The 18,770-nt window shown below is 39.3% G+C and overlaps 1 protein-coding gene across 5 annotated transcripts in view; it reads right to left on the reverse strand.

Moving 5' to 3' along the window:
• Positions 1-7,039: 7,039 nt before the first annotated feature.
• The window catches only part of Zmat4 (zinc finger matrin-type 4), a 424,653-nt gene continuing 412,922 nt past the window's right edge, over positions 7,040-18,770 (reverse strand). For all 5 annotated transcript variants that reach the window (XM_087217367.1, XM_087217364.1, XM_004855311.4 and 2 more), the window contains one exon: positions 7,040-15,894. In XM_087217367.1, coding sequence (XP_087073493.1) covers positions 15,890-15,894 — 5 coding nt within the window. In that variant the 3' untranslated portion in view covers positions 7,040-15,889. The remainder of the gene's footprint in view (positions 15,895-18,770) is intronic.

An 18,770-nucleotide genomic window follows, 5' to 3' on the forward strand; every position in this document is an offset into this window, starting at 1 on the left:
CTTCCACCAACCATTTCATATTACTGTACAACACAGTGGGTCAGAAACTCAGGCAGAGTCTGCTGAGTGAACCCGTAGCTCCATGGTGTCCATGGGGTCAGTTGGCAGTGGCTGGTCTGCTAGGTGCAGACACACTTGGTTATGTCTGTGTGGTGAGGACAGCTTGAAGGCTGAGCTTCACCACTCCCTGTGGCTTCTGCAGCAGAATGGTCAGACCTCTTCTTTGCAGCCCAGGGCTCTCCCAAAGAGAAGACCTCAATACTGCTGCTGTGTAAGGCATGGTGTCATATTTACCATAGGCAGACAGTCAAAGTCAGCTTCAAAAAGAGGGAAGAGAGACCTCACTGATCATAGAAGGCATCTCAAAAAGTTTAGGGTCATCACTTAGCTTGACTTATGGTGAAGATATAACTTTCCCTCAGTTATCTTCACATCCACAGATCAAACATCAGGTCAGAAATACAAATATGAAAGATACAGAAGGACAGCCAGCATCTGGATTCTTGAAAACATACTTGGACAGCTGTGCTAGCCCACAACTGGCCACCTCTCAAGTTCTTGTGACATGAAAAAGTCAACAGAAATGAAACTGTGGGTTTAACCTACTGTTAATAAAAAATCAGATGTGGCTTATGTTCTTCCTCCACATCAGATTTCAAACTCCACTGAATAAAAGTCACAGATGAATTATCTTAGGGGCACTGAAAGGCTGGGCAATGTGATCCACACCACGTTTATGTCTTAAATTCATGAGAAATCAGGTGCTGTTTCTTGTATACTTTAAAAAATTTTAAATTATATTTCTGAGTGAATTAAGGTAATCATTAAAATTTTAAATTTATACTTAAATTGCAAACATTAGAGAAAAGTAAAGGAGACCTAGTGTAACTCACAGAGAATACAAAGTAAGGAAGGTGGAAACACACAAAAAACAAAGAAAAATAACTTCAGACAAAACATTCTGGAGGGCCAAAGTAAAAAATAGTTCTGCCAGCAAGGGAAAAAGATCCTCAATGTGGATTAAAGCAGAAACAAAACACAACTAAACCTAGAGATATAATTATGCAATCAATATAGCCCCAAAATGATACAGAAAGGTAAAGGAGGAAGGATAAACAAATATAAACCAGTCAAAATTTTTAATCTTAATAAATTGGATAATCTTAATAATAGAAAATAAGGTATAAAGTATTAATCAAGATGAAGGTTAGTTCATAATATTAGCAGTATCATCCATTATACATTCTTAGTAACTGTAACACTTATGCACCAAAGAGTTTTGAAATACATCTGGTAAGAATATAGTGCTAAGCACTTTTTACAAATATTATCTTATGGAATCCTCTCAATCATATTTTAAAATAGGTATTACTATTTTTAAATTACAGATGGAAAAAATCAAACATTCAATCAAAGGTGACACTATGAAAGTAAAACTTTGGAAGTGCAAATGACAGATAAGGAAAAAACATAGTCAGAACTAGTGTCATCTTTTGAATTCCATCCAAAACAGGGAAATTGGCAGGAGTTCAAACAAGAGCTGGCCTTCCCTCACATGACTGCCAGGGAGAGTTCCTTGCTTCTGAAGACCTCCATAACAGGGATGTTTGGGATGCTAGAGGTCCAAGATATAGTTGGTGTATGGCTGATGGACAGTTAGGACTCCACATATGCCTACAGAAGGAGTGCTTAATTGGTGAAGGGAGAGAACTGGAAGGGATTTGCTCCAATCTTTCTGGTTCCAGAAGAGGATCCAGCTCTGCCCATGGAAAATACTTCCAAGGAGGTTCAAGAATGGGCAGGTCTGAAAGTGTTTTGGACATGTCCTAGTACTGATTGGTCCCAGACAGGATTGTTTGTGACAGGTTTGCATAGTCTGAACAACTAAGAGATAGCTGAAGGCCAATGTTTTACTGGTATAACTCAGATACTGAAGCTTTTCTGATTACTAACTCAAACAATAATGTTCAGATGAATAAACAGGGCTGAATACCAGAGGCAAAAGAGCATCAATTATGATCACCACTAAAAGATGTGGTTTTATTTCAGAAAGTCTAGTCTAGTGATTTTCTTTTGTTTGTTCAGTTGGTTCATTGCTCCTGAATTGTAGTTTTTACAAATATCATTAAACTCAACAAGTCCAATGAGTATCAAAGGAAAAGGTCATTGAAAGCACATGATTAGGACTGGGAAAAAGCAAGCATATGCATAAAAAATTAAAAATGGATTATTTCTATAAGACTCAGGTGCTCATGGAAATGAACTGTTGGATTATTGCAGTGACTCTGGAGGAAATAGAAAATTGTGCAACCTGCAAACCATAGAGAATAGCAGCAATATCCAGGAGATATTGTTTAGCAGTGGTAGAAGAAAGGGGAAGAAAGCTACCCTCATGAGCTGAGGGGAGGGGGTCCTTGGAGGGGAAAGTGCCTCTGAAACAATACAATGTGGGCTCTCAACCACCCACTGGCTTAAGGCCAATGTGAGCTGCACAGTTTACCTGCCACACTTTCAGAATCTTCTGTATTTCCAGTGTGTACAAACTGCTCTACTCTATAAGAAGACGCCAGATATCAGGTGCAAGGACTCAAGGAGGAGAAGTATCTGTGACACCAACTTTGTGAAGGGCAATCCTCCTCACCTGGTCACTGGAAATCAACTTGGGGCTGCACATTAAACCACCATTGGTTAGGGATTACAAACATTTTGTAGCCTTCTATATTTTTCTGGTTTCTTGTTGTTGTGTGGTTCCCAAGTCCTAAACTTCAGGATGCACAAAACATTCTCAGAACCAGACTAGATCAAAGAGAGACTAAAACCATGCTTCAAGACCTTGGATATTCCAGCTCTTTGAGAAGCATCAAGTACCATATTTATAGACTAATCTCCTATCCCAGATTCTGGCACTGACTCTGTTGCCAGTCATCTGGGACTTTGGAAAATCATTTAGCCTTGCTTCACCTCATTTTACTAGTTACAGAATGGTACATACCAAGAACATTTGATCAAAACAAAGTATTGATGTCTCAAGGTCCTACTTCAAGAGAAGGACACCGTAGCCTATTAGGTTAGGACATGCGTGCCAGCAAGACTTTCCTTTTCTCTGCTTCATTTTAAGAGGCTGGCCAAGTTCAATAGGCATGTGTTGGTTATAACTTTATTAATTACCTCTGACTATCATCTGTATTGCGTATAGCATGGCTCTCATGTTTCCAAGACAACAATTATTTCAACAACAAATGAATATAAATAACCAGTTTTCTGACTTTTGTCTCATAAAAGTTATTTTGCTTACTCTTAGAGAAGAATTAATGAGGTCTAACTAATTTTCCTTTGCCAAAGTTATAAAGTTTTAACAGGTTTTCTTTGTTGAAAGACTACATGGATGATCTGTAGCATTCTGCAACTGTGTGAAGAACTAACTCATTGTTCACCTTGACAGAGTTATTGGATTTCACATATCTCCTCAGATTTTAGGGAATGTAGAAGGAAAAGTGTACATATTGCAGACTGGTCGACCCCTTAGGGTATGGGCTGCCTTGTGTTGGGATGAACTGGCCTGGGATATTTCATAAGCTACCAAGGGAAAGGAACAGGGCAAGTTATACTATTTTTGGAGAAAAACAGGCCTTTAATCAAATAGACAGCACTTCGTCTACATATTTGAGAGCTTCACATTACTTTAGCACAGTTCAATTTGTCCCTCAGCACAATAAGCAATTACATTTCTCCATATAAGTAAATTCAAATAGCAATTACATGATTGGAAAATGTTTCTAACTAGAACTGTAAGCTTGTGACAAATGCTGTTTCCTTCAACTGTGAGAATGTTTCTGCATGGTCATTTTAGCTTCTGAAAGGCAGAGAAACAAGAACCATGATACTGTAGATATGTGCGCACAACACAGGCCCATCTTCTGGGGTTGAGCATTGACAGAGCCTCAGTGAACACCAACAGGCAGTCTTTCCCCTCCTGTCCCTCTTGGCTGCTGTCAAAGTCTCTCTAAGTCCCATGGAGATTCCCTTTCTGGGGCCTGGTTTATCAGAAGTGTGGTGCCCATTGAGGCAGCACTGCAGAACCCATGTGGGTTCTGTCGCCTTGGGCAACAACAGACAGTACAGAATTCTACCACTGATCCTGTCACAAACAGCAGCAGGCATGGTCCCTCAAAATCCCAGGAGCAAAAAAAATCTCTGAAACACAGGATGAAACCTGACATGACATCAGAGCAGCATCTGGCTCCCAGACAGAATTCTGTGGGTGCTCCCCTTGGGGGGCTTGCTAATCTTCTTGGCTCTCCTTCTCAGTGCCCTCAGTGAGCCATGTTCTCCATTCTATTTTCTGGCTTCCAACTTTGTGTGGTCTCCATATCTGCATTTTATCTTGGCTCTAGGTCTTGCACAGCCCCTGCTTAATCTGGGGCCTGCAGTTTGAAATGCTCCAGTCCCTACTGCCTGATCTAGATTCACAGTCTAGGTCCCCTTTCTGGTACCCTCCCTCAGGTTCCAGCTGAAGAGATCTGGGAAGCCCAGGAGATTACCTGTCATCCTGACTAGCTCGACCTGTTTCATCAAGATGGCCAGATTCAGCTCCTCTCCTACTCTTCCTGGTGGCTTCAAATTTGCCACTTTATCCTTTTTCACACATCCATGTTCAGACTCTGTCCCCCTCAATAGTAACTCTTCTTAACCACACTTGAGTTGGCAAGGTTGTGTGGAAATTGCTCGATGGTCCTTTAAACCACTCTTGTGGTGACAGCCTCTGTCATTCAGTCAGCTTCATTAGTCTGTGCCCAGACTGAACTGCTGTCACATCCTTGTGACATCTGAGGTTGAGGATCCTGGGTGTCTTACCTGAAGCACACGCGGGCTGTGAAAAGCCCCATCATTCTCTGGCAGTCAAGGCCAGTAACAAGGGTTCCCTCTGCATCTATTTTCCTGAGTTTCTCTTCTGAGGATGTATTTACATTCAAGAAAGACTCAGAGCAAAGGATCACTCTCAGAGAAGGTGGGGTTCAATTCTGACACCAGGGAACAGCCAGGAAAATGGGCTAGAACAAGCTGTCAAGCAGGGAAACATAACGGGTCATCAGCATACCATTCCCATGTTTTGTAGAGAGGTCTTTCCCAGAGTCTCAGAGCTGGTGGAAGAACTGGGGCTAGAACATGGAGCCTGTGCTTTTTACGGACCTCAGCGGGTACCTTGGATGATCACACAATCTGTTTGCCTATTCCCAGGTTGGTGACAAGAGGAAGTTCAGTTATTAACTTAGCATCTTTAGCAACAAGTTACTAAACAAATATCCAAAAACCCATATTCCATCCTTTTCCCAAAGTCCCACTTTTCCTGAATTCTGTTTTCCCACTCCACCTTTTCTTCCTCTCTCCTCCAGTAGTGGAGAGGTTTGGGTGTCAACGCTGTTGTGCACACTCCCCTCCTGTCTGCCTCACCTCCTCACCTATCCAGGAAGGAGAAGAATTCTGGTGCCTGAGTCTTCCTGGGGAACACTGCCCTGTGGCTTGATCGCTTATGTGACAATGGGCCATTTGGCAATCTTGTCATTTTAGAAGCAAATGGGCTCCAGTCATCTCCTAAAACATCCTTTTCCAAGGGATTTTTTTTTCCATTTTCACATAAGAGACAGAATCTGTCATTTCCAACTGTGAGGAACAGAGAAAATAATTCCTCTACTAAGAGAAATAAAGGAATTTTTTTGAAGCCTTTTCAGGTTTTCTGTTTAAATAAAGCTCTTTTTATTTTTTACATGAAAATTCAATGCATGCTTGCAGGATTTCCGTGTTGTCAAATATTCAATTTAAACTCTCCCCGTTATTTACATTCCCCATTCTAACAACCATTATTACATAAGAGCCTTTTCTCCCTGCAGCAAGCAGTCACCCAGCCTGGGGCTGCTGTTATTACCCAGATGATTCTTTTCTGCCATGTGTTGCATTCCAAAGCTTTATCTTCATTGTTCCCAGATCTCTAGCACTGAGTAGGCGTGATACGCCACTGCAGACAGCCAGCTCCGGCTCTCAGCCCTGAGTCTCATTTGCTCGAATCAGTTGGGATTGGAGGGAGCAGTAGGTAGCACAAAGTGCTAAGCCCAAGGGTATGGGAGTCTGGGCCTCCCTCTGCCTCCTCTCAAGTTCAGCTTATGATGAGGGAACTGACTCCTTGGCCTGTTATGCTCATCATGCACACATTTCTAGCACACCTATTGCCAGACTGGGGAATGCTGCTCCCCTCCACTCACTGGCTCTCTGGCATGTGCTGTTTCTTTCTAAGGAGCCAAAGGGTAGAATGTGCATTCTGCTTGTGCTGCACATACAGAGGTCAGAGGTAACGATATATATCTGCATTTATGAGGCACCTAGGCTGAGGAAGAGGGCTTTCCTTCTGCTGCCTTGGAATTACACATTGGCTTGATTCCAGATTCCAAGCTCTTTGTTTTCATTGTTAAAACTGTGTAACATATTTGGTTGCAAAATTAAGTTGCCTTTGTCATTGTCAGCTAAAACCAGGGATGTACTGGACGACTGTACATTCATGGAAATGAAGAGTAAATGAGCCAGCAGCATAATAATGTGAGAGGTGAGTAGAAATGGAGCCAGAACACTTCCCCACTGCAGTTGAGGGACTGGGGTCAAATGGCAGAAAACTGGACACCTTCAGGAGGTTATGGTAGTGCAGCATTGGGGCAAAGACACCACAAACACCATTTAATGAGATCAGGTCACAGCATGACCCTTGTGAGATCTAGTCATATGCACTCTTCCAGGCTGCTTTAATTCACTTACTGAGATGAGGAGATTCTGCTTCATCATAGTGTATGACAGTGAAGTGCAAGTCACTGTCTTTAATATTCTATTGACTTCAAATTTTATACAGTAACTAGAACATTATTTCCACCTTTTCTCACCCCAATAATCCCAAGAGTTGGGCCTGAAGGAAGGAAAGTAGCTTGCTTTATAAAAGCTCAATTTTCTTCACTGGCAGAGAACGGCTAAAATGCCCGCCTCCTAAGTTTCTACTCCCTTCTTGTTATTTAACCCTGATGACCCCAATCCATAAGAAGAATTTTGACTGCATGCATGATTATTACTGTGAACTAGTAACATTGTCAGACTCATGAACCAGTGGAACCCACGTGCATGCCACGTAAATGTGCACCTCCCTGCCTCTCCACCCATTGGAATACCATGGTTTTATCACAGTGGGGTTGTGCTGCAAGGCAAGGACAGCTGGCACCGAAGAGCCAGAGGGGGCAGCAGGGTCTACCCGTGCCAGAAAGGTGTCAGCAGGACAGACTGTCAAGACCAAAGGTTTGGTGAAATAAACACAACTTCCTTGTAGGGACCAGGCTCCAGGAATGAGGCCCAGGAAGGAGGGCTCTGGGTTGAACACTCCATTTGCCAGAATTCTGTTGAGAGCTTCTCAGAGACTATCAGCAAATAATGTGAACAGAAATCAGTCTGAATATCTCAGGCATACCGGGCTATGGGTGGAAGGGCACACTACATTTCCACACCTCACACATGGCCAATCTAGGCTCTCATTGGCTCAGGAACCTGATGACTTGTTATGCCCCCAACAAGACTGAGCAGAAATCAGCAGGTCCCAACCCTGCAAGAGTCTCTTGCCCACTCCATGCCTGCTTCTCTGGCATCTATGATGTTAAGAAATCCTTGAATTACAATGTAGATTTCTGACCAAAGACAGAGAATGCTAGTGCAGAACAATGAGGAAAAATTAGGATGCCAAGGGGCAGACATATTTAGAAAGCTAGGGTCTTAGATCTTTAAGTCCGTTTATAGTCAACCAATTTTCTGAAATAGGGGGCTCATATGAAGTAAGCAGATTTATGTAGTGGGTTAGGCTAAAACTCTGGAAGTTTATAATGCAGCAATGTCTGTCTGACATTTATTACCACTCAAATAGACTGGCAGCCATAAATTCAGACTCATTTTTACAGTTAAATGGATCCTATCATGAGACAAAGGAACAAAGGGGAATAATGCACAGCTGTGCTATTCATCTTGCATCCTATCAAAGAACAAAAAAGTGTAAAAAAAGAGGTCATGTTGGAAATAGATTCCTATTTATATCCATATATGCATATAGACTCCATACAAATATACGAAAACACAGGCTGAACTCTGCTGTACCTGTGGAAATACACAGAAGAGTCACATGTCTAATCCTTCTGTACTACACCAAAACAGATCGTGAGCTCTCCTACCCAGCAGTAGCTCCAAAATCCAGTATCAGAGCAGCTGTTCTGCAGCCACCTGCAAGTGTGAAGTTCTTGCACCGATGAAAAGCCCTACTGGTGGGCAGAGGTGGATAAAGCTTGAGGACAGGAAGCAGTACAAGCAGGGATGCAGGGGTCAGGGACAGGATGAGGGGTGTGGGGGAGACAAGACAGGAGAAAGTGCTCAGGGGAATTCATTGACAGCTTCTGGATCTCTGGTTTCAGTTTTTCTGGGAAGTTATTCCTGTAGGATTTACCTCAGCAGTGACCTTCTCTCACATTAGTTTTATTTCATCACACATTTTTTTTTTAATGAGGGAGATAGATAACAAGGTTCCAAAGGTCTCTTCCAGCTCCCTACTGAATAGTTTTATGTACACTGAACAATTATTACTTAGATGGTCATGAACATGGAAGAGGAAGAAATACAGTAGATCTTCCACTTACAAATGAGTTCTGTTCTGGAAGGATGTTCAAAAGTCAGAACAATTCTAAGTTGGATTCATGTGTAAGTTGGACAGAGTGAGCCTTATACACCTTTGACACAAACATACAATGTAAAGCATTAAAATACAAAATGTGAGGTCCATTTGTATCTGTGAAATTTTGCAACTCAAATGTTCGTACTTGCACAGTTTATTAAATCTTGACAACTAAGTAAGAAGAAAACTCTATAAGCCCTACTTTAAACCACAGTAAATGGACCTCAGAAAAATTATGTAACTTCCCTGAAATCAAAAAGCAAATAAATCACAGAACCATGTTCTAAATCCAAGCTTTTCTGACTCCACATCATTTTCTCTAGTAAACCCTTTGCCTGTAATTTTTACCCAATAAATAATTATGCAATTAATATATGCATGGATGACAGACATAACATACAAACTCCTTTATTACTTGTTATAATTTGCATTACAAGAATTTGCAAAACATAGAAATTTTGATTTTGTTTTTTTGTTCCAGGGATTTTGATCTCTATTCTCAGAAGAACTTTGGTTAAAGAAGATAATTTCAAAGGAAAAATAATTTGTTTTCTTTAAATCCTAGCAATAAATCAGATAATATCAGACATTTTCTAACAGGAGGAACTGTGTTTTTTCTTGCACTGCATATGCAGAAAAGAAACCCCTAGAGTAACTATGACATTGGTTACTAGGTAGAAACAGATATAGACCAAGGCCAAGTTCACACCAAGGAAAGCTCACCATGCACACAAGGAATCTGGACTGGTTTTGAACCAGTGACTGGGGGAAAAATATATTTAGTTCATTTACATTGTTACACTATAGAAGGCATAAGTGCCTAAAGTGGCCCCTGGGGAACATCATTTTATTACAGAGGCCCATGGATTGCTTGTGAAGTATACTCAATTAACTTTCATCACATTACACTCTCCACACGTCAAGGACACTGAGATATGGGAGGGTATGTAAAGACATAGAATATGGAGGTGTAATTAGCCCTAAATTAAGTGGTAAAGAAGGGGATAAAGCAGAATACATGTTTAATAAATATATCTAGAATATATCTAGTCAAAAGTAGAAACTTCTTGGCTTTAAAAAAAGTCCCCAAAGTATATAGTTTCCAAGATCAGTATGACTTTTAGGGATTTTATTGTCCTTTATCAATGGCTTTTTTATAGCAGTATGTTCTAGTTAAGCAAAAGGGTGGTATAGAAAATGTCACAAAGACAAAACACCCCAAACTTCTAAACATGTGGCCTTTTAGGCCAATCAACATGAAAAGCACAAAGAAGAGCTCACAAGTAATGAGAAGAATTAACTCACAAGAAGACAGGGAAATGTAAGCCATGTATGATGCTCCTAAAGCCAGTAGTGGATGCCTAGAGCCAGGGGTTGTCTTCTCTGTGGTATGCCCTGTTCCCGAGACAGTGACAGTTATGTTCATGGTGCACATCCACGGAGATTACCTTACACATGCCCTGCCCTCCCTTTATTCCATTTTTCTCAAGCTCAGCCAAAAAGATTATTATTGTGACAAAAGAGGGAAATATTTGTACTGCCTAGCTTATACAAAGGTAGCATTGAAAATTTCCTTGAAACTAACATCAGGGAAGGTAATCCTACTTTCCTATTATCAGCTTCTTGGAGACTTTTGTGTTCAGAGGTGTGTACCACAGCTTGCTGTCTGAGCAGCCGGGATCATAAACTCAGCACCAGTAATAAATTAAAGGAACCAAGTATAAAAGGGGAAACAAAAATGCTTTATTTGTAAGAAAGAAAAGAATCAGGGGTCAGAAAGCTACCCTGTAAGAAGGTAGGGGGCCCAGACCCAGACACCCAAGGGTTCTTGTCCTCAGTTTACTTTTAGCATGTTTTAGGGAACATTCCCTTCCAGGTTGATATCTGGAACTTGTCACAATCTGATTGGTTCTCTGGACTGTTATTGAGGATCCCAGGCCCTGGCAGCATTGTGCATGTGCACATTCCTAAGTGAACCTCGTTGTCCTTGTCAGAGCCTTATCTCTGGGATTTATGGCTTGGTTAGAAGGCCCTTGCATACAAGGTTGAGTTAGTGATTAAGGGGATCTGTACAGTAATATAGTGACCCTAGCATGAGAGAGAGAGAGAGAGAGAGAGAGAGAGAGAGAGAGAGAGAGAGAGAGTCTTTTAAAAGTAATCCTCCCCCTTTTCTCCTTTGTAGTTTATTGAAGATGGGGAGGGGTGGATAACTTGTGTTCCCTGCTCTGTTTATTAGCCCTCCCTGTCTTGCTAATTGTTCTCTCTGGTAAGGTTTTTGCTCTTTCTAGTCAGGATTAGCCAGAAAGTCCAATGAGGCCCTTATTTTATATATTTTTCTGCCTACAGATCCCTTTCCCCTACATGCTGGACAGCCAGAGTTGTGGACTGATGGGAGATGGATTTGATTTAGCACAGCAGTTCTTTGGATTAGCAGCAATAAAATCATTAGCACACATGCTATGGGATCTGATTAACACCCCATCCAACAGCAAAGAGAACTTCATAATATAGGACAACGTGCATTAAAAATTTATCTCAAAACAGAAACTTTGGCCACTGATGGGATGACAACAAGGAAACCTGAAACTGCTCACACATGGTGGACTTATAGTCATCAAACATTGAATTACATGAAGAACAGCAATTCACATAGAAAACTTGAGAGAATTTTCAAAAGAGAGTTGTAAGTAGACATGCAATAGGGGAATCTATTATTCTGTACAGTGATTTCCATTTTTTCTTTAAATTAAAAACAAAATTTTCTAGTCACACCTGGTACATTGTTCATTAACTCATCTCTTTGAAATTGAATCTTCCTTAGTCTGGCTGATCCTTATGACCAAACAACCCCAGTTGCGCTAAAAGTCTGGTACATGACAGCAGATGAAGTATTCTTCAGAAATAATGGAACCTGTTAATGGGAGTTGGAGGGCTGAGTTTCCTTTACTCCTATAATTTGGAGATTACAGAATGTGATTTTTAAAGGTCAGAATGAATTACTAATTACGTAGAGGTACTTGAAATTAGCAAATAAAACTGCTACTCATAATAGTGATTAAGGAATAATTATTCAAACAGGGAAAATGGCAGCAAAGTAGAACCAGCAGTAAAATTATGTGTTGATGTTATCATAGAGCCTTTATATTACCTTAATAAGAAATTGTTAGATATTAATTCCATTTCTTCCTCTTTAGGCTATACCCTTTACAAACAGTAAAAACCTAAAACAAGTGCTTAATGGTTTTCAAGAAAGATACGATGAAGGCAGGTGACCACCTGGACAGCCTCTCCTGTGGCATTCAGAAATATGTGGGCTCACTGTGACTTCCTTTTATCTTTTATTCAATATGTGAAGGAAGTAAAGATTATGGTTTCATTGGCAGGACCTTAAACCCACCCTATCTTTTTATATGAGTCCCTGACAAATTTGGGCCCCTTAACTATTATAAAATTACTTCAATACTCTTTAAAATCAATGCTGACTCCCTCTTTTGAGAATTTAAATACATTTTGGTTTTGCTTCTAGGTGTTTTTGTTTCACCACATTCTATATTTGCCAGTCTTAGTTTGATGTGCTCAGTCTGTGTTGAGAAACTCAGGATTGTATTTTGGTTTTTTATATCAAATTTAAAGCCAAATGTATAAACATAAATAAGACAATGAAATAGCTAGACACATGATATGACATGCATATCTTAAGCTAGAGAACAAATTAAGGCACCATTTATATAGAGCTTAGATTGTGAAGCACTTGTTATTTATTGATTAGCTATCACACAACACACCTATGAGGTAGTTCAGCATGCCTTTAGTATGAGCAAACGTTTTAAGAATCAGAAAAAGAAAAAAACATCTGTTCCCACAATAAATTGTTGATCAGACCCTTCTTATTCTGCTGACAAAAGAAAAACAATCAATTTCTTGGACGAATTGATCAAATGAACAATGGATATTCAGTTTGGATGGAATGTAGACAGGGTATTTTATTCCCTGGCAGTTTGGAAAGGTTATTGTCTTATTGGGGTTATAATATTCTGTATTCATACTAACCTATCCAAATATTCCCCCAAAAGGTCAGCTCTGGAAAAAAATATGACAGCCTCTCATCACCACCCAGTCTCAAGTCTTCCTATAGGAGTATTCGCATTTTTTGATGTATCTCTTATTTTTTTCTTTTGATTTGAATGACCTAATATATCCACTTTAATAGGAAGATGTGAAAATTCTTAGAGATCTAAAATTGTATGTCATCTAAGAGGCAAATGAAAAACACATCCTGTTGGTCTTTGTATTCCACCCATAGCAGACAAATTTTATGACTACTTTTATCAGCAAAAGGAGTCACTGTAGTCCTCACTACTTAGCAGATTGCTTTATGACCACATTTATTAGTTCACTGGGCTATAGGGTCTGTACATAAGGAAAGCTCATTAATTTGAGTTTCACTATCATGGCATTTGAGGCCATGGGAACAGGTGCTAGCCTGAAGCTTATCTGCACTGAAGAGAAGGAACTGTTTTATCCAGTAAATTTGAATTTCATGACCAGGACGGTAGGAGTGATTTATCTCTTAAAGAAGAGAGACTGGAGCTGGGTGGATAGTTTACTGGTAGAGTGCTTGGCCAGTATGTATAAAGCCCTGAGTTCAATCCCCAGGACTACCAAACCGAGAACACAGAAGACAAGACTATTTCAATCACTTAAACATTTTCCTTTAAAAATAAAAAGTTTCACTCCTATATAAGAAATCTATTAGGCTCATGTGCCAATTTTGAATCATTATTTCCTTTATTACAACAAAACCTCAAATGAATAGTACTTGGTTAGCTTAGTTACCATTGTTCCAAGTACTCTGGGAAAGTAAAAATACTTTAAATATTCATAATCTATATAATGTCTCTCTTCCAAATGGACAGAGTTCTCCCTAGGTTCCCCTGAATTGAGATTTTTAGAGACAATTCCTCTACTAGGGAAGCTCCAGGACTGAGTGGACCTCAGAACAGGGATGCAGCCAGGTCTACATTAATCTCCTTCCTCACCATCAGAGTTTATTGGTCATTTGAAAACATCTACTTTATATCCCACTCCAATCCACCCATAATGAAATTGGAAAGTGAATTATGATTGAATTAAACCCACAACCAAAGTTATCAACAAAAGAAAAACAAACAGTTAGTCTCCCAAGTAGAGATGTTTCCATTCAAGAATTTCCAAAATACAAAGAACATCCATAAGCCCTTCCTGCATAGAGCTGGATATCTCAGTCCCATGGTTCACTAGGATAATAATTTCCCTTTTCTGCATAGGCAAAAATAAATAAACTGAAAAACAATCAAAGAAAAAAAACCTCTGGCACGATATTCACTTTCCCTTGGCAGGTTACCAAAGAGCAATGGTATTTAGATGAGAAACTCTGAAATAATCTGATTATTATAGCTGAAGCTCATCTATGAAGGGGTTGGCATGGCTTCTTTGTAAAGCAAAAGAAATTCATGTTCATAAGCTTTTCTATATTAGGTTATTAAAAAATAAACACACAGTACTTCAGAGCATGAGCTCAGTCACTAAACACAAACAGAAACAAAGAATTTTTTTTCCTTAACTTGGACAATGCTTATTTTACAGCAGAAATGACAAATTAAGCTTTATTTTACACATTCAAAGACAAGCCATCACTAGAGGTTTACAGCTCTGTTGTGTGCTTCTTTCTAAAACAGCAAAATAAATTTCTCCCCATCAAACCCTCCTTCCTCCCCACAATGCAGCCTCATGTGGCCATTCCTCCCTGCAGGCACACACACTGCCAGCCCTGGCACCTCCAGGGTGGCCTCTCTTCATGGGGACAGTGCCACATTCCAGACACAGGAACAGCACACCTTAGTAGCAGCACTGTGCATCTGTCATTGCGTTTATTGCTCACTGGCATGTAATCACCTTAGCTCTCTGTGGAAAGCAATGCATGTCCAGTAACCCCAGTCCCCAGGTCCATTCCTGTGGTCAAAAGGTGCAAAGGGCCATCCCAGCCCAATCCTAGCAGGAGTGCTGGTAGCATCCTGGACAGAAGCTCCATGTTCCTTCCTGTATTCGGCCAGCAAGACTCCAATTGTCACTGCTGAGAATTAAAACTAGAGAAAAATCTTTGTAATTTGCACTCAGAAATGTTCCCCATCACAGAGGAACAGTGGTCAAATCCACATCCCAAAGGGAAGGGATGGATTCAGCTACAAGGTTCTGATGAGAAACAGAAGAAACAGGGGATCTCACCTTACCTAAAGCTGCCATTTCTTCAGGATTTATTCCCTTCTTTCCGAATCATCAGTACTCCAAATTAAAGCCCAGAATCCAGGCCAACTTCAGAAGAATATCTATTTCCATCTTGTTCTGGGGGTTTGTTATTCTTCTGGATGTCTTTAGGAAAGATTTTACCAAAGTCAACTGCTGTGAAGACAGTTTTGTCTAAGAGGATCATCATGCAAGCAAACTAACTCTTTTCCTAAGCTATTATTTGGCAGCTTGCAAAGACTGCTTGGCTTCACCTTGAGAAACTGTCCTTTAGGTGATCAGGAGGAAAGGATGAGGATTCTTCCTTTGTTTATCCTCCTTGCTTTTGTCATTTAGATACCAAGCCTGGCACACATGTCTGAAGGTGAAGAACTGGTATTTGTCTGTGATATATCTTCCATTGATAGTGATTTGCTCTGGATCTGTTCATGTTGACACGATGACAAAAGAATGCTTATTTTTGGATAGAAGTGAATTATATTGCACTCATCAAGGGTTTAGCAGAATAATCATACTCTGAAAAAATCTAGAGTAAACTGGAAATTAAATTTTTCCATTCTTTGTTTGAATAATACTCTGTTTGCCACAGGATTATAATTTAGAACATATGCTAAATATGTTATCAGAAAGAATATTTTTAAAAATCCACCCAAATATCATAACTTACCACAAAATTAAAAAAAGAAAAAAGAAAGAATATCATTCACTTTCCAAAATCAAGATTAGTCATGTGTTAATCTGTGAATCCTTGTAAGAAATGTTCATTTTTCAAGAAAAGATCCTCCTCAGGTGGTTGATAACAAGTCTCCACAGCAGAGAAATGCTGGCATCTTTCCTTATGTCTTCCTTGTTGTCTTCACTACTTATTCTTCAGGCTAGAAGACAGAGAGAACACAGGCTTACCTTCTTGCTTAATTCCATAATCTGCCTCTGTGTCTTTCTCTCTTCACCCTCACCCTACATTATTTCAACAATCAAATTTAAATAAAGGTGAATTTACAGTTTAGTTACTAAACAATCTGTGTGTATAATTCAGTTACCAATGTCATCATCATATATGTAGAAGAAAATTTATATTTCTAGACTAAAATTTAGACCTCCAGACACTAAATTCACTTCAAATGTTCTTAAAGCCAGGATAACACACACACACATATATTTATGTTGCACTATGTATATCTATCTGTAAACTACAGATGTAATTACATATAGAACCTCCTGTTGAGAGCAGAGAACAATGCTGTGGCACTTAGCTTTCAAATTAACATAAATGAGCATCATTCATTCAGAACTTTCTGTTAGGTAAATGGGGAAAATATCTTTCTGCTGTTTTTCTGTAAAAATATTGATCACATTGATAACTAACTTCTAAAGAATATTTAGTTTCTGCTTTTGGCAAGAAGATGCAACCATTTATTGCATATCTATAGGTTAAGAGTTTCATATTTATGTCACATCATAATTCAGTCCCCACAACCACCTTCATAGTTTCATTTCCCCACTTTAAAGATGAGAACATCGAGGCTTAAGTCAGCTAAGTTAATGGCACTCAGTCATACAGCTGTTAAAGCGTGGAATTTTAACCCTGGAAAAAAGAAGAAAGGAATTAGAGGGAGGGGAAGCAGAGCAAGGGAGGTAAAGAGAGGCTGATCAAAGTACTGTATATCATGTGCATGTACAAATCTGCCCAAAAGAAACCCATCGATCTGAACAATCAAGTAAAAAAAATAGAGTGAAAAAGAAATCATGAGGTCAAAGAGTTGTGATGCTCCAAACCGGTGATTTCTCTCCTGCTGTGGGTGGGCTCTGGCTAAACTGAGACTGCCAAAGAGCGCGCCCTCCGGACGCTACCTGTTCTTGCTCAAGCTGTACTTCAGGAACGAGAGTGGCAAAAGCGCTGGAGCAGGCTAGAATCCTTCCGAGGCTTTCCGTGTTCCTAGTAACGAAGAGCCAAATGTCTTAAGGGCAACTGGGATAAATGAAAATTCACAAGTTACAAAGGAAGATTCTATCACTCACCTAGAAACGCACTTGAAACACACACATATCTTGAAATCTAATTTTGTAAGAAAAGTGCTATCATAGAGTAGTCCAAAAATCTTAAATGCAGACCAAAAGAAATGGACACTACATGCTGACTATATATATATATATATATATATATATATATATATATATATATACATATACACATATATATACACACACACACACATATATATATATATATATATTTTGCCTTGGAATGACCCTGATAACCACAGCCACTTTTAATAGCAGTTATAAAAAGAAAAATCCTGTTCTAGAGTCTCACATTCAGTTCTGCCATCATTCGGTCATGACCTAAGGAAATTCTAGTCACTGTCATCTTCATGAATTAATGTGACACGAAGGCTGGCAGTTCACACGGAGCGAGCAAGTATAATTTCATTTTTGTAAATTGCAAAGATGAACACTTTTCAAATTAAAATGAGCTGGAAGCACAGCATCTCCATGTAATAGTAGGAAGAACAAAAATATCCGCAGCTGAGCAGTTTTCAGTCATGATTACATCGTTATAGAAAGCTAGATGAGAGGATTTTTTTGTTTTGTTTTAACTTATAGTAAAAGTGGTATATTGAGAATTTAATCTCATAATGAGGAAAAATATCACTTGCTTGCTTTTTATAGTCAGCATAATTATTCAGATCCTTTCTGACTGCATAGAAGTAATAAGAAATTAAAATGCCTTTCAATTCCATACAGCTTTTATAATTATTCATCCATTACTATTATCATTGCTGGAATGGCTCCTTCATATTTTAGTCAGCATTCCATTTGATACAAAAGAACATGGAAGATTTTACTACTATTAATAACTATGCAGCCATCCAATCCAAGAAAATTCTTTATCTGAGAGATAAGCTGCATAATTCATGTATTTTCAGAAATTTCTTTAAATAGAAAATGGAAGAAAGACATAGGGAAAAATAATTCATCACATTATTTTCATTTGTGGTAAGGGACAGTCTTTGCTCTCAGAGAGTCTTAAATTTTATCCAAGTGAAAGAGATGATTTCAATTGCATCTTATATACTAATGGCTCCCTTTATTTTCAACATACATTATTGGACATGATGACCACATGACCTCATTTCACATCTGTAATCTTCTAAAAAAGGTCACTAGATATTAATCAAGATTTCTTTGAGGAAGAAGCTGGCAAGCAGTTAGAGAATAATTAGAAACATTTGAAAGGGTATGTATACTTCTCCATTGAAAAGTTTCCATTTGGAAACTATGAGGCTACACCTAACTTCTGTTAGCTCTAGTTTTATTTTGGAACTCAGCTATAGGGGCATGTGATGGCTTTAGGAGGAACCTGATGAGAATTACCCGCAGGAGCAGTTAAGCACAAAAGCTTCCACTCTTTCTACAATCCCCCCTTTCCACATTCGGACTCAGAAAGGGCTAGAAGATGGGGAATGCTCCAACCTGGGTATTAAAAAGAAGCATTAATGTGAGCTGGTAAAAACTACTGAAAATGATCCCACTCTTAGAAATGATCAGAATGTGTGCAGTATTACTGAGATGTTATCTTGATGGGGAGAGGGATGGAGAAAGCAGTTTGGCCATGTATGTTTGAAAGGAGTGTTGAGAGAAGAGTTTAATGTTTAATTTACTCCACATAAAATTTAATTGTTCAGTAAACCTGTGAAGAAACAAAACAGAACATCCTCAGCCATTAGAAAGTCCACTTTCTGACTGGAGG

This window comes from Heterocephalus glaber, unplaced genomic scaffold (assembly GCF_053883595.1).
Source record: "Heterocephalus glaber isolate CG9 unplaced genomic scaffold, H.glaber_assembly_v1.0 deba00001461, whole genome shotgun sequence".
Classification (NCBI taxonomy): domain Eukaryota; kingdom Metazoa; phylum Chordata; class Mammalia; order Rodentia; family Bathyergidae; genus Heterocephalus; species Heterocephalus glaber.